Raw genomic sequence first — 17,347 nt, forward strand, 5'->3', positions numbered from 1 at the left:
AAGTGGTTGCAGTTCACAAGTCTACCACACGGTGTCAGTGTAGGCTTCATTTAAAACTTGTGAAAAGGCTGTTACCGTCAAATTCAGGGAAGTAGTCCACCAGGTGAGAGTACATGATCTTCTCCTCCAGAAGGTCCTTCTTGTTCAGGAACAGAATGACTGAAGAGTTCTGGAACCAGGGGTAGGTGATGATTGTGCGAAACAGCGCTTTGCTTTCCTCCATGCGATTCTGCAGAAGTCAGAGACAAAAATACCACAATGAAAGGGGCGGCTCAGCTTCGACTGCACTGAAGACTAATGCAGATGACTGTTAAGCATCATTAACTACGGTTAATGCAAGTCTAGCTGATGAACCTCAATGAATGATTTATGCATTTCCATATATACTCTGTTATATTATATTGCTCAATTATAATACACAATGTCCAAATAAAATCTCTATGAGTAGATACTAATAATTAGAAATTAAATATTTACATTCATAAATGTATAACGAATGTAATATTTTTACACATTATAAAATAAAATCTCAAATACTAATAGTAGAAAATACATTTACATTACAAAACTATAAGATACAAAAAAAAAACATTAAAAATAAAAACAAACAGTTAAACGTATCATAAATTAACAAAACATTTATTTATAAGTGTACATTATTCATTTGAATATATTTATAATTATAAAACAACTAAAAATAACATTTCTTTTAATATTAAATATTAATTTAAAATGATATAAAACAAATGATTATATACATCAATGAATTCTTATTTTGATATCTACATTATAAAAATATGTGAAATGACTAATACTACTAATATTAACACTATATAAATACATTAAAATGTATAAATATAATTAATCAATAGTTTGTCATTGTACATTGTTAAATTTAATGTTTTCATACATTATCAAAATATGGAACAACAAAAACTATAATAGTAATATTAATAATAAAAATACATTAAAAAGTATAAATGTAAATAAAACAAAAATATTATAAAATACATGAAATGACTAATACTACTATTATTACTAATAAATACATTAAACTGTATAAATATAATTAAACATTAAAAATTGTTTGCAAATGTATATTATATTAATTTTAATGTTTTTATACATTATAAAAATGCAATAACTAGAAAAAATACAAACTATAATACATTTAAAATAATGCTAAGAAATATAATCACCTCATTGTCAGATTCAACAAGGACCTGGTCGTATTCGCTCAAGGCAACCAGGAACATGATGGACGTGACGTTCTCAAAGCAGTGGATCCACTTCCTGCGCTCTGATCTTTGCCCTCCGACATCCACCATCCTGAGACAGAGGTTATGAAGTATGAGTACACATAAAAAGACTGGTTTGATGATTATGATGACTATGAAAAAGGCTGTGCCAGTGTTGTATATGGCATCCAATCGAGACCCTGAACTGAAATGACTTTAAATTCGTCCTTAAAACTAAGCATTGTCAACATTTAGCTTTTGAAAAGAAAAGAAAAGAAAAGACAAAACAAACAAAAAAAAAACAGGACAATTCTGAAACAGATTTGCAGTTCCCCATGCAACATTTTCATTGGAAATGGGCTACTAGATCTCAAAGTAACAATATTCTCTGTCTATCAAATCAAATTAGATCTAGAGGCCCTGCAATGCCACCAAAAATGAATGAGTACTTAAGGATGGAAGCCACTTGTCATACAAAATTAGATGCATCTCCAAAATCACATGTCTGTTATCATTATATTAACATTTTGGCAGGAAAATCTTGGTTAATTGCATTACATCTGGAATTCATTCTCACAAACATGCACAAATCAAGTCGTGACACTGTGTGGTTTCCAGGTATCAACTGTTTGGATAAAACTCGGACTTGTGCGTTTCTAACGTGAACTGAACAAGACCAGCTCAAAACATGACAGCAGAGGTTAATTTAATACGGAGAATTACAGAAGTATCAAAACGGGACAATAAGCACGTAATTATGATTTCATCATGCCGCTGGAGAGTTTGAGGTCGGGAGAACAGATCTACGGTCAAGTATGGAGCCGATCGTCTTCAGTTCTGGTAAAATGGTGACATTGTAAGCGGTGAATTTCACAAAGGAAGCAAAACTAACAAACATTTATAGAGACGCCACAAACAAAAAGAGATGCATGCTGGTAACATTAGTAACATTCAAGAAAAACAGACAGGACGGACAGGGTGAATGAGCGACGAAAAAGCGTGTTGGCACTGTATTAGTAAAGCCCTGAGACAGATGGAAAAACAGATACGCAACTATTAAGTGTGTCGGGGCTGACCAACAAAAAAAAATGTTTTATATATTTTTTTTAATACATGCTTATTCACAAAGCAAATATTGAATATGAACTAAACAAAACGCATTCCTGGGCCTTGGTATGTCATGAACAAAAATTAATTCGATGACAGTTTTTGGGAACAAAAAGTTTCTTCATCTAGGGGCTTTTCTGGCCTTATAGATTTTTAGAAACTTGACTTTTTCAATACTTTTCATACTAGTTCGATAAGTCCAGAAACATTATCCAATAGCAAATCTATACATAAATCATTTGTTCTGCAAGTCATTCTCATTTCCACCACAATTTTGCATAAAATGGCCGACTCCTTTGTCTCACCAAGTTGAATTTTATAGCTAGCATTTTACGTATGCTAAATACATCCAATTAAATAAGATCCACACTTCTGCATCATTTGACAATCGCCGTTTGATGACACAAAATGACAAAAACATTATCCTATATTTAATGTGATTTTTCGGTTTTTCAAGCATACGTCATGTTTCATCTCAAACAAGTACTTTTATACATAAACGTGCTTTATATTTTTTTTAAAATATTTTTAATAGTGCTGTCAAATGATTAATCGCATCCAAAATAAACGTTTGTTTACATATGTATGTGTACTGTTTATTATGTATGTGTATATATATATATATATATATAAATACACACATACAGTATATATTTTGAAAATATTTACATGTACACACACACATAAATCAATCAATATATTATATAAAAAAAAATAACATTTTTCTTAAATATACACATGCATGTGTTAGTATTTATATATACACACACTCATATTACGTAACCACAAACTTTTTATTTTGGATGCGAGTAATCGCTTGACAGCACTAATCTTTAAATATTTTTGTTTTATAAATTGATCATTATCACAATAAATATTACAAATTATTATTATTATTATTTTATTTTTAAATATTATATTTTTATTATATTTTATTTTTTATTATTTTTGAATTTCTGTCGTTTACATTATCACAGTTTTAAACATCAAACTTCCTCTGCGGATTACTGGTACATTTTAAGATTGAATGTCTGGGGGTAAAAAAACGACTCAAACAAAAAGATATAGTTTTTTTTTTTATCCTATTATATAGTTATATATAAGCTTTTTATATTTATGATATTTCATAATTAGTACATTTTTCTTTTTTTAATTTAGTAAATTTTATAGCATGTTTGCCATTTTTATTAATTTTTTTAACATTTATAGTTTTACATCAAGTTAAAGGAAAATGAGAAATGTTAACTTGGCAACTAGCTGAAATCTTTTTTTTTTGTACATTTCAAGTAAAGAAACTTTACTTGTTTTTCAACTGCCTACAGTTGAAGAAACACCCATATGTAACTGTATTTTACATTAAAGTGAGCCAATAAAGTGAGGTTTCACGTGTTATATACTGCATTAATGCAGGTGAATGACCAAACTGTTTGTAGTTTCATTTTCTGAAACTGAACATGCATTACAAGAATACAGGCCATTCCCAGTTCAACAGTCAGGTAACGCTCACTGCTCCTAAATTAATAGAAAAGTACGGAGACAAACTCACAGGAGATTCCAGCTAAAACAGAAGGGAATAATCAGAGCAATTCTCAACCGTGCTATTTTTTCCCCCTATCATACCTGCACTCGGGCTCGGTGAGGGAAAACATAAGAGAAGGGTTTTATTTTATGTAGGCAACAGTCTCGCTAGCTCAGTCTCTAGCGGCCAGGCGTAAAGCTTTGATAAATGGACTCCTTCAGGAGCTACAACCTAAAATAAAGCCTCTTCAGCCAGCCTCCGTTCCTGCAGGAGGTACAGCTGACCTACTTACGAGGATAAGCTCTCTTACTCTGGAGGATGAGGAGCTGGAGAGGAAGACAACTCAACCAGAATCTTTAAATGGTTGAGTTTGAGGAGTTTAGGTGTAACCATGTAGGTTACTTAACCAAAACACTTCACCTGCATTTCGTAACATCGTCTACAGGTTTTCTGCATTCAGTAGTAGCAGTCACCTGAAACCTCAAGTGGCCTTAAAGGTGACATTCCAGATCTACCTTGACATTTACCTGGAATGTGAACCTGCCACCTTTCAGAGCAGTTTGGAAGTGTTTGTTTGTTTTAAACACCCAATAAACATTCGCAAGAAATGTTATTTGTACATGTCAAACGCAGATCAAGAGGGAACCTTGTTGTAAGCCAAGTTATTTCTGGCACCAGCGTGCGTTGGAGGGGTTTGACATGCTGGCTTCCAATCGATTTGCGGGCTTTTGTGATCACCTCTCTTCAGAGGCATTCTCTCTCATCTCTGCTCTAAACGGGGGGTTGTGGAGGGTTTCTTGTTGCCGCATCACCTGCCGAGCTGTGATTCGTAAACATTCCCCTTTCACAGGCCTGAGCTCAAATTCCTGCCTGTGTGGTAATGTTCTCGCATGTGCAATGGATTCTACTCTAAGGCCTTGAGTTGCAATGTTTAAAAGGTAAAATTGTGTCCGGTGCTGACTATTGTTAAAGAACTGGTTTTATACAGTTGCTGTAGTATTGACTTTTTAATGGCATTACAACTCCTACTATGCCCAAAGGTAACATTTCTCATTATGCAATTAATAACCATGATCGAAATCTTTATTAAAGTAGGCTTGGTAAATTTGCGGGTACTTACGCCAAAGAATACATTGCTGGCATTCAAAAAATGTCATGAATCAAAACAAAATGCTAAAAGGCAAGCAAAAAAAAAAAAAAAAAAAAAAGCAAAAGGGCAAAGGGCAAAGGGCAAAAATGCAAATCAAACTTATCAACAAAAAATAAAATGCAAAACAAATCGAAATTCATCAGAATTTAAAAGTTCGTCATATCACCTTCTGCTTTTTCAAATTTGATTGCTAAACACTGCTTAATGTATTTAGAAGAATTCATTTTAAATCCATACAAAAACAAAAATGAAAGGCAAACCAAAACAAAGCAATATTGTTCTAATGCATAAAACTGTTGCTATGAATGAACCCTTATGTCTCCAACCATCCTTCAAGCCCCTGAATTTTGTACGCATAAGTAATGATAAAAAAAAAAAAAAAAAAAAAAAAAAAGGATGAATGTTAATGAAGTTAATGATGCAAAGAGGTTAATGACTAAGAAGGACATGAACAGCCACTAACGTCACAGAAATGTTGATAAACGTATCGAACCTTGTTCGTTCAACTGGCCGAAGTGGACCAGATCAACGCACTGATTCGCAAAATGTTACAAACATGAAGACATTAAAACTGGGGGAGGAATCCTCTCCGACATTATGATCTACCTGAAAATGATGCTTTGCAAGTCGAAGGGATACTCAATAATCCCTGTGGTAGGGATGCGAACCCTAAGCACGTCTTGCTGAGTCGGCAGATACGACGGCTCTGCGATACGGTCCAAATCACTTAGATAGCTAGAGACAAGGAGAGACGGAGAGAGAGAAGGAAGAAGAAAGAATCAAGCATGGCAGCAGATCCCTAGAAAAACATTGAGGGAACACTGCTCGGGATCCTGGGATTCGACCCCACAACCTTCTGCTTACTCCGCTGACGATCTCTACTGAGAGTTCCCCAAAAACAACACTCTTTAAGAGTTGCAAAGAAACAACAATAGCAAAGGTTGTGCCCCGGGTGGGTGTGAGAATGCGATCAGGGAAGGCAGCAGTGCAGTTGCAGCAGCAGGTTAAAGGTCAGGAGACAGCGGCGGTAGTGTAGGTGTGCCATGGGATTGGCGATACCTGAAGATTATATTTTCCAGGTCAAAGGGATACTCTATGATGCCAGTAGTGGGCACTCGGACCCTCAGCACATCCTGTTGGCTGGGCACATATCCCGGAGACGATATACGCTCTAAATCGCTAAGGTAACTGTGGGATGAACCGGTGAGAAACAGAGGCATGTACATGTGTATATACACATAACCATATAAGTAGTCCCAAACGGAAACTCACAAAAATTGTGAACTTTCATATTTTCCAGGCAGTTTTGGAAAAACTGTAGAATGGATTTAAATATGGTTAAAAAAAAAAAAAAAAGCATATTAAAAAGCATAAATCTGTAAATATTCAAACCCAAAAATAAACATTTGAACTCATCCTCATTGTTCCAAACCCGTCTGATTTTTCTTTCGTGGAACACAAACGAAAATTGAAAGAATTTTTAAGCTGCGTTTAAACTTGTTGGGATTTATTCGGTTACAGGCTACGGCGTGTCAGTGTCGGGTCAAATGCATTTTGACATGAGTTGCGAATGAGATTTAAGAGGGTTTTCAGACTTGCATTTCGTTTGCTTTTTCCGAAACAGGGATTAAAATGTTATAATAGCGATGTTTGACTTCGAATGCAAGCAGCAAACCTTGCGTTCGGTGTCAAATCCAGCCGCAGCTGAAGACTTGAAATCAAGTGATGCTTGTGTGGTGTTTGCGTACTTTATTACATATAAAGTGTATTAAATGTAATATTTCTCAGATACAGACATTTCAAACTTTTTCATGTAGCAGCAGAAAACTTTTCAACCCTCCATAGACAGCAATACAACTACCATGTTCAAGGCCCAGAAACGTAAAAATGACATCGTTAAAATATTCCATGAGGCATCGGTAAATATCTTAATTTGTGTTCAAAAGATGAACGAAGGTCTTACGGGTTTGGAACGACATGAGGGTGAGTAATTAATGACAGAATTTTTATTTTTGGGTGAACTATCCCTTTAAACTATAACTATATGAGAATATGGAAGTCCACACCACAGCTATAATGAAAAACACAAAAGAATGATAACTTTTTTTTTCCCAGCCGATGAACGATAAAAACACTGACAGTCAATCTTCTGTCCGACTTTTAAGGAGCCTACACATTTAAAGCAGCAGATGACAAAACTGAAGCTTGCTTACAATAAACAGAGCATTATTATTTGTTGCTGTGAATGCTAATATAGTTAACGGTACGGTTATCTTTATAGATATGATTCGTAGTATGAACAGGCCATATTACTGCATCTATACATCTACAGTCATGGCCAAAAATATTGGCACCCTTGGTAAATATGATCAAAGGCGGCTGTGAAAATTAATCTGCATGGTTAATCCTTTTGATCTTTTATTTAAAGTGCCCCTATTATGCCATTTTTAAGGTTGCTAATATTGTTTTATGAGTCTCCCAAAACAGGTTTACATGCATGCAAGGTCAAAAAACACTAGTTTTCTCAAAAAACATTTTATTTTACCTCATTTCTAAATGATTCGTAAACGACTCGTGCAAAGCAGTTCAAAGAATCAGTCTCTCTAAACCCCTCCTTTCCGTGAGCCCTCACTGCTGTGATTGGTCAGATGGCGCAGTCCTTTGTGATTAGTCTATCGCGTACAGCATGTATCGAAAACGAAACGCCCATTGTCATAACGGACTGACGGAATGACAGCCCTGTCAGAGAAAAGATGGTATCGACTGTACCTTACCAATTCGAGCCGGAGTCTGATGATGAAATGGTTGAAGTGGCTGATCGACAAGAGACTGATTCGCAAGCACGACGTTTCTCAGTGGTATGTATCAAGTGTTAACAAGTTTGTGGTAATTATAAGATGTGATAGCAAGTTGTTAGCGAGAACGTGGACGGACATTATGCAAACGTGTTACTTCGTGACGTACAGCCGTAACAGAATAAGATTCGAATTCCTGACGACTCGTTTAGGCGATTGTGAGTCGACCCTTTTTTTTTTGATAGACAATAACTTTATTTATCGTGCACTGTCGGCTTCACAATTTTGCAGATAGTTTATATTCACATACAGCTACATGACACTGCATGAAAGGTAATATTCGAAAAGGCATAATAGGGGCACTTTAAAAAATATTCACAAAAATCTAACCTTTCATTGGATAATAAGAATTTAAAATGGGGGGAAATATCATTATGAAAAAAATGTTTTTCTCTAATACACATTGGCCACAATTAACGCCAACCTTTCATTCAATACTTTTTGAAACCTCCATTTGCCAGTTTAAAAGCTCTAAATTTTCTCCTATAATGCCTGATGAGGTCAGAGAACACCTGACAAGAGATCAGAGACCATTCCTTCATCCAGAATCACTCCAGACCCTTTAGATTCCCAGCTCCATGTTGGTGCTTCTTCTCTTCAGTTCACCCGCTCATTTTCTACAGGGTTCAGGTCAGAGGACTGGAATGGCCAACAGAAGCTTGGTTTTGTGCTCCGTGACCCATTTTTGTGTTGTTTTTGAGGTTTGTGTTTGGATTATGTAGGTGCTGTTTGACAATTTTTTTTAAGGTTTTCTGACCCCGAGACTCAACTATTTTCTGCAATTCTCCAGCTGTGGTCCTTGTAGAGTCTTTAGCCACTCAAACTCTCCTTCTCACCGTGCATTAGGACGATATAGACACACGTCCTCTTCCAGGCAGTTTCATAACATTTTCTGTTGATTGGAAATTCTTAATTATTGCCCTGATGGTGGAAATGGGGATTTTCACTGCTCTAGCTCTTTTCTTAAAGCCACTTCACTAATTTGTGAAGCTCAATTATCTTTTGCTGCACATCAGAAATATATTCTTTGTTTTTTCTCATTGTGATGGATGATTAAGGGAATTTGGGCTTTGTTTGCCCTCCTTTTTATATTTCTGTGAAACAGGAAGCCATGGCTGGATAATTTCATGTTCATAATCACCCTGGAGTTCTCAAAATTGTGAATGTGAATGGGGAATATACTTCAGAGATATTTTACTCATAAGAATTTCGAGGGGTGCCAATAATTGTGCCCAACGTGTATTTGAGAAAAACATTTCATAATGAGATTTTCTCCCATTTTCAATTGTTTTAGTTCAATGAAAGGTTAGATTTTTGTGATTTTTTTAAATTAAAGATCAAAAGGATTAATAATGCAGGTTTATTTTCAGAGCCTTCTTTGATCATATTTACCAAGGGTGCCGATATTTTTGGCCGTGACTGCATGTCATATTACAAATATGCTTCTAACTGACCGCAAGAAAAGATGTAGCTTTCAACAATTCAATTAAAAGCAATACAGTTAAAAGGAGCTAATGGCTAATGACAGCACACACACTTACTATTTAGTGGAATCAGAGAGCTGGTACTCTCGCCTGCGGTCGTAGGCTTCCTGGATGCCTGGATCCGACCAGAGCTTCTTTATTGCACTGACATAGGGCTGGTCAAAGGAGCAAACCTTCTCCACATCGACCTCTCGCACCAGCAGAGCATTGTTCTGTGGATAAAGAGACAGTAAAAATCCCATTTTATGACTTAATGGCTGTGTAATACTAATGACTTCCAGCGGGGTTTCGAACCAACTAGGTCACAAGTTGTCGAGTTAAACTTAAAAGGATCTTCTTTAGGAAATATTAACTGATTCTTCAAAACCAAAACATGAGAATAATTAACCGTAATCCTGCACTGAAGAAAGGCAGCTGACTGTGGTGTGACAGCAGTAAATTTACAAGCGAGGCTTGTAGTGCTTTTTATAGCCACGTTTATGGCCTATCTGGGTTTGATTTGCATCTCGACGTGCACTCTGGGCATCAAAGAGATGATTACAGCGCAGTGACGGTGGAGGATTGTTCAGTGTGCAACAGTCACCTTGTTCTCTTCGTATTTGAACGGGATCTTGAGGTTCTCCGTGGCACGGATCATGGACTGCATGGAGGTGAAGATGTTCTGGTAGACGAGTTTGGTGAAGCCGCGCTTGTCCTCGTCAGTGTAGCCCGCCCCGTGAATAATGCGCATCTGTTTGATGAACGTACTCTTGCCGCTCTCGCCCGTGCCTGAGGATTAAAAAACAACAACATTGGAACAGGGTTCGATCATATTTTGGCTTCAGTTTCATATCAGCCTCTGGACTTTTGAGAGCACCAAGGATATCAAAGCCTATCTGGAGCTTTTTTCGCATTTGGCTTCTGTTTGGATTTGGCTTTTTCGAAGGTTTCAGACAAAGGCAACACTTGCGAAGACTCCAGATGATGCCAACTTTATAAGGATAATAGTTTCGTATGTTGATCCATTCACAAGTTGTAACTGCTGCCTGACACGTTTGTTGTTTGCTTAATGGAGTACATGATGTTAACTTACCACATAACATGTCCATATGACAGTAATATACAGCTATAAGTTTCTTTGACAAGTATTAAAACAAGTATTTTCTTTAAGCTGCTTTGAAACAATGTGTTATGAAAAATTCTATATAAACTTGGAAATTAAAATACCCGTTTAAATACTAAATCAAAACCATTTATTCAATAACTAAATTAAATAAAAAACAACAATTAAGGCAGCACGACAAACTACAATAATAAAATGTATTAAATCATTATTATTATTATTCTACATTGGATTTAAATATGAATGTGATAAACAGAACTAAGATGACTAAACACTTATTTGTATTAGAGCATTTAATAGGCCAAATATTTAATAAAATAATTTAATTGGTTTGTTATATATTAGTCTTCATTAGCCTTGTGTTGACAAACTTCTAAACATTTTCTACAAAAATAAAAAACTAAAATATATTACATTACATTACATGTAGACACATTTCATATCAATATTCTTTTAAAAATATAAAAGACAACACCATAGAACACGTAAACTTCAATACTAACTAATTTTTACTACACTATTATTATTATTAAGATTACTAGACAACACTGGTGTAATCACATAATGGGCCAAAATATAAATTTTTTAAAAAACTAACTTCTCACATTATTCCTTACTGTTCTTATTTTGACAATTTTTTGTACAATCGTTCTGCACTTAAAACTGATGGTGAAAATTTTTACTTTGTAATTAATAATCTTTGTATTATTCACAACTTTGACAAATCATTTTCACAGTTTTGTGCTGAAAAGCAGCACACTGTAATTTGTGACAAAAAAAAAAAAAAGATATTGTACAGCAGTAAATTGAGTACTTTTGTTTACAACAACCCTATATTGAAATAAATAAAGTTTAGAAACCTTAAACGGAGAAGCCTTTTGTTTTTCTAAAAGGAGAGGATACAAACATATATGTTCAAGTTCAGGATCTAATCATGACGTTAACCATATCAACACTATGTAAACGAATACAGCAGCACTTTAAAGAAGAAAGCCTATAAAGGAATGTCTCCTTGCATTTCTTAGGTCCTGACGACTCAAGCCAGTAAAAATGTTTAAGCCACTGCCAAAGTTCAACAATACGACTTCCCTGGAAACTTGGGAGGTCTTGGACCGGCAGGGGGAAAAACAAGTCGAGTAACTGTTCCAGTTTTCAAAATTTATCACGTTCTTGACAATACAGTGTCAACAGTTGGGAAAGTCGTGCTTGGATTGGTATGATAACCAGTCGCACAGGTTTAATCTTGGCGTACGTATGATTCCAGTATTGACATCCTTGACAACTGCCATTTATTTAAATAAACAAGAGAGACTAATTCAAAACCATGAACGTAGGCCTATAAATTGTGAATGGCTACATAAGAACCCACCTTTAAGGTAAGGTCATTTTGTGAATTTGTAATTGAAAACGCCACAATCGTCTGGGCTTTATCAAATTCCATGAGACACAAACACAAGCTATTTTAAATTACATTTACTAGGCATTAGAAATCTTCTCTAGAAGCCATGGCCATGTGGTTCGTTCACACGCTCAACTAACGTTGAGCTCATACGGGAGATGCAGGTTCGATTTCCCATCGTTTTCCTGTCCCATCTCTCCCTGAGCTGAGTCATGGCTAGTTTTAACTGCAACAGCTGGATTGTCAAGCTCCAGTCTCTCTGCTGACTATCTGCTTGCTGTCTTCCTCTCCATCTGTCTGTCTCTCTCTCTGTACTGCCGGTGGTTTGCTGACAGGGGAAACCCAATAAACAGCCTGGTTGCATAACCGCTGCTCTCCTGGCTCCTTCGGCTTGCCAAATAGCTGCACCTCCCTGCAGCTTTACAACAATTGTGGCACAGAAACTGAACCAAAACTGTTTGAACATTACTGGAGCACCTTGATATCAGGTTTTCCTCCATATTAGGTCATTTTTGTGGGAATCAAACACACAAATGTTTGATTGATGACAATATAAAGGCCTTAACAGGAAACCGGAGACCTGGTAGTGAAACAAATGTGTGCACAAAACAAATAGCGGGACTAATTTAACAGTGTACTGAAATAAAGGTATTTGTCATAGGGGCTGCAAATGGCTGTTAGCAACCTGATTTTATTTCCGTAATCGGATGCATTTAAGCAAAACGGGACAGGCAATAAGAGGAGGAAACTAATTTTTTTTTACTAATTTTATCAATCAGGATTTGACAGGATGACAGGCTGTTAAATACCAAAATAGCACCAGACCAAATCAGAATTTGCTGAAAACAATACCAAGAAAACTATTTGACTGTCACATTAGCTATTAACCAAACCATTAGCCAACTGGCATTAGCTGGGAGAAAATACCTAAATGAATAGCAATAACATTTCACAATATTACTGTTTTTACTACATTTTTATCAAATAATTTCAGTCTTGGTGAGCAAAAGAAACTAGGCCTACTTTACAGAACCCCAAGCTTTTGAACACTAGTGTAGGTTTGCATAATAGGCCTACACAATAAACGTTTAGGCTATATAAATGGATAATATTAGTTCCCAAGCAAATATAAGCTCATTTCCAGAGGTAGAAAATTATGAAAGGAAAAAAACAAACAACAAAAAAAAAAACTTTAGAATTGGGTAAACTGATGAATCCCATTGATATGTGCTGAAGTAAATGGTGTACAATCTGATTTCAAAGCAAACTAAAACTAGTTTTAAGAAACTACACGACAGGTCAAACATCAAGGCCCAACTATAGTCTCTTTATTGGGGAAAAACAGCAGTGAGTCTGGATCCATCCTATATTCATGTCTGTGAGCTTACAGTGCAGCAAAGTGGGTTGCCATGGCAACATTTTTACAGCATTTAGCACACAGCAAGGATTCAAAGAGGAGCCATACATTAGCGATCCTTGCTCTTCTTTCACCATCAAATGTGTCAATCCTCCAACGGAAACCAAACAAAATGCCAAGCAGGAAATGGCAAATTTGTAAAAGATCATTTCTGTGTTTCAGTCATGCCATGTTGCTGTGTGCTGCACAATAACACAAGCATGATTTTGTTCATGCATCAACTGAAAACAGGGAACGAAATACAGCCGCAATCGGTGAAGCACTACTTAAGTCACCGTTGTGAGTCCTTTAAAACTATTTCAGCCAAATATTTTTGGTTGTGGAAATGTCAGTGCATCACTACTATATCAAATATACTGCCCTTGTAATCGGCAATCACACTTCTATCTATACATCAGCACCAACCATTTAAAAATATAAAGAACAGCAGCACATTTGGTATAAAATTAGACACTTAAAATCTTTTTTTTCCATTTTAACCTGTTTTCTAAAACTTGCACAGCCACCTGATTATGCTTCAGAATTTATGTTGGTTCAATCAAAAGTTCCAGCTCTACATAACCGGTTTCCCCTGCTGGTGTAAAATGGCGGATACCCACAGAAAATCAGCTCACATCAGCTAATACACCCATGTCGGGATACAAGTGTGTGTGGGTGCTTGCCAAACACACACATACTGGAGAACTGGAAGCGAGGGTAAGACAAAGCTTCCCTATCAACAGATGTAACATTTGAATCTTGCACTGAAACTACAGTCTGCAACGTTTTTACAGCATATTTAGCAGTGAAAGTCACTAAGGTACAGCAAAAGCATATAAACATGCACATAGACCTAATAAATAAATAATTAAATTAAAAGAAAAGAAAAATATATAAAACAAATATAATAAACAAAACAAAATAGAAAGAACAAATTTGAAATAAAACAACTGTAATAAAATATTAAAATCATTTAAAAAAAAAAGAAAAAATAGATCAATAAGTTAAAACCGCAATTTAAAAAAATGATAAAATAATGAAATAGCAGTAATAAAATAGCCATAAAAAAGACAAATTTAAGAAAATTAAAAAACAAAATAGAAAGTTTTAAAGTGAATTAAATAAATAAAAATGTAATAGATTAAAATGTAAAAGATCAAAATAACATTAAAATAATAAAACAACAGTAAAAATAAAATAGAAAAAAATAGATAAAAGGTAACACAATTATTGAAATACTATAAAATAAAGAGATAAAATAATAAAGTCTTATATTACAAAGATCAAAGAAAATAAAAAATAAAGAATGAAATAAAAATACACGAAACACAAATAGCACTGTGCCGTTTTTAAAAGCAAGTCAGCTGCTACTACTTCGCCAGTCCCTCCCAATTTTCAAGAAAAAAAAAGTAAAACAAAATAAATGAAATAAAATTATACAAGATATTAAATATAAAAACTAATTTATATAATACAAAAAACTATAATAGAATAATATATACAAAATAACTAAATAACAATTTTTTTTAAAAAGACTATACTCTTTCACGAAATAAAAAACAAAAAATGCATATATAATAAATATATATATATATATATAAATAAATAAATAAATAAATAAATAAATACACAAATAGCACTGAGCGTCTACTACTTTGCCGGTTCCTTCTGCTTTACAAGACTCAACCTGATACCGGAACACTGTTAAACAAACACTACAGTCTACAGTCTCTGCAACTCCAGTTCACTGGTTTGAACATGGAAATCATGAGGTGTGTATTAACGGGGTATTTGAATGGTTTTAAACTTGCATGCAAATCCTAAAGCCTTATCGTTATGTGGTTGCAAATGCTAACCCAGAGTTTCATAAACACCACCACAGTGGACAGATTGCTTCTCTTGAGTGAGGAGCAGAGTTTGAAACCGGCTACGGCACTTTGTCCGCACTTTCGAGAGCAATTCATTGCGAGTGGGCCGAGTAATACTTCAAATTCAGCTTCCATGCAGTTGTATAGAAACTGAAGGACACAGGAGACTTCACTAGTGATAAAGTGAAACGAAAACAGGCCATATGTTGGTTGCATGAGAACAGTGTCAGCTTTGTTCTAGGTGTGTCCAAAAAAAACAAACATTCTGTACAATCTTTATGAGTCATCGAGCTCCTCCGCAACACTCAGGTGTTATAGACTCTATACTCTGGCGCGCTTTTGACTCGGCTAGGTAAATATTGGCTAGAGCTGACCATGTGGCAAAACAAGAAACCTGGAAGTCCGGGTTGTCATTCAGACGTACCCACGCCAGAAACGAGTTGCTTAGTAGCACGTTTTCGTGAATAAGGTATTCAAGTGAGTGACGGACAAGATCCTTTTCCTTGCTTTCTTTCTCTCTGAATCTCTGCATCCGGATCATGTGACACAGCAACAGCGTGCATTCATGTGTGCAGCAGAAGTGTGGGCTGAAAATGAAGAGTGGTTGCCCTCGGCTCAAGTCCCCCCAGCAGAGAACGCCAACACACACGCAAGCTTCTCTCTACCTCAATCGCCCTGTATCTTCAGTTCCTCAACCAGAGAACAAAACGCAGCTTATACTCACTTACACACTTGTCAAAATGATAGAAATCAATGAATGAAAATAGCTGACGAGGAATGCAAAATTGGTTTGTTGAGTCTGTGCTCACATTTTGCAACGTTTGTACAGATGCACAATACACTGGTATTATATCGGTTATCAGTCGATATTACATATTTTTTTACATTACATATTGGATATTTAATTATACATGCAGATTTCAGCCTTTTTTTAATACCGTACATGATTGTTGTGACTAGTGGTCGACCGATATATCGCCAAGGATGATATATCGGAAGATATTTGGCATTTTTCAAATATCGGCATTGGCCGATAAGTTTTTCTGTTTGGCCGATGCGTTTTGAGGCGGGACTTTTATTTTGACGGTGCTGAGAACAGCAGCGCCTGAGCACACAGTGCTCACATTCTCCCTTTTGTTCGCTGTCGTTAACAGTTCTGTCTAATATGGATAGAAGTCTGTCTAATAATCAGATAGAACTATTAAACAAAGGGATTAAAATGTATACAAAAATAGTATCATAACAATTGCTTTTATATTAGTAGTAACAGAAAGGCAAACATAATACTTTCTCCTTTGCCGTCAGCATTCAGCAAATACACATTTATATCATTTAAACAAATCTTTGAATGACTAATGAACATTTAATTTCACAAACCTTGCAAAGTTAAGTCGAATCCAGTTGTGAGATCTTATGAAGTGTGCATGTGCATCCTGCATGACTGCGTGTTCTCTGCATGACTTTCGGTGCAAACTGAATGCTTTAAACATTAAATTCATGATTTCAAATTATGCTGTGCTTTATGCATTTGCCCACTGTCATATTCATGTAATTTTCACTGTGCTGTATGTAAAATGAGTGTTACCTTGGCTTTATTTGAAAAAATGTGATTCCCAATGCACACAAACTTCCCAGAATAGCCTACTGAGTGCTCTGTTGGTTACAGTGTTTACTTCCTTTTAAATTAAATTTTTATTTGTGAAAAATACTTTGTCATCTAAAGTATAAGTATGTATGTATGTTTATTTTACAAATTTATCTCTTAATCCATTTTCAAATTATTTCAAATTTCTTAAATATTAATTAAAATAAATACAATTATATCAGCTTTATATTGGCCATCGGCCACCCTGCTTTCCAAGATATCGGCATCGGCTGTCAAAAAAAACCAATATCAGTCACTAGTTGTGACACCAAAATGTACTCAATTTAATATCGGTTAAACATAGTAATAATAGGCCAAGATGTCAATATCTGTTTGTCCCAATTCATATTTTTATTGATAATTTTTTTTTTACAAACTATGTAAAATATACTTTATTAAAAGGTGATACATTAAAAAATAAATTTGTTGGGTATGTGCATAAATGATATATTGGCGCCATATCAGTTATCGGCCGATATTGCAGATTATGCACATTTCAGTAGGGCTGTCGCGATAACCGCAATATCACAATACCGCGCTATTGATAAGCATAACCGCAGAGGAATGCAACAACCGCAGCAACC

At 35.3% G+C, this 17,347-nt stretch overlaps 1 protein-coding gene across 2 annotated transcripts in view; it reads right to left on the bottom strand.

Moving 5' to 3' along the window:
- Positions 1-17,347, bottom strand: part of LOC131529876 (guanine nucleotide-binding protein subunit alpha-11) — a 28,188-nt gene that overhangs the window by 3,762 nt on the left and 7,079 nt on the right. Inside the window, exons 2-6 of one of the 2 annotated variants that reach the window (XM_058759841.1) lie at positions 9,937-10,121; positions 9,411-9,565; positions 6,074-6,202; positions 1,200-1,329; positions 76-229 (exon numbers count right to left, since the gene is read on the bottom strand). In XM_058759841.1, coding sequence (XP_058615824.1) covers positions 76-229; positions 1,200-1,329; positions 6,074-6,202; positions 9,411-9,565; positions 9,937-10,121 — 753 coding nt within the window. Of the gene's footprint in view, positions 1-75; positions 230-1,199; positions 1,330-5,620; positions 5,750-6,073; positions 6,203-9,410; positions 9,566-9,936; positions 10,122-17,347 lie in introns of both variants that reach the window. The other variant, XM_058759840.1, reaches the window with a different exon arrangement.

This window comes from Onychostoma macrolepis, chromosome 22 (genome assembly GCF_012432095.1).
Source record: "Onychostoma macrolepis isolate SWU-2019 chromosome 22, ASM1243209v1, whole genome shotgun sequence".
NCBI lineage: Eukaryota > Metazoa > Chordata > Actinopteri > Cypriniformes > Cyprinidae > Onychostoma > Onychostoma macrolepis.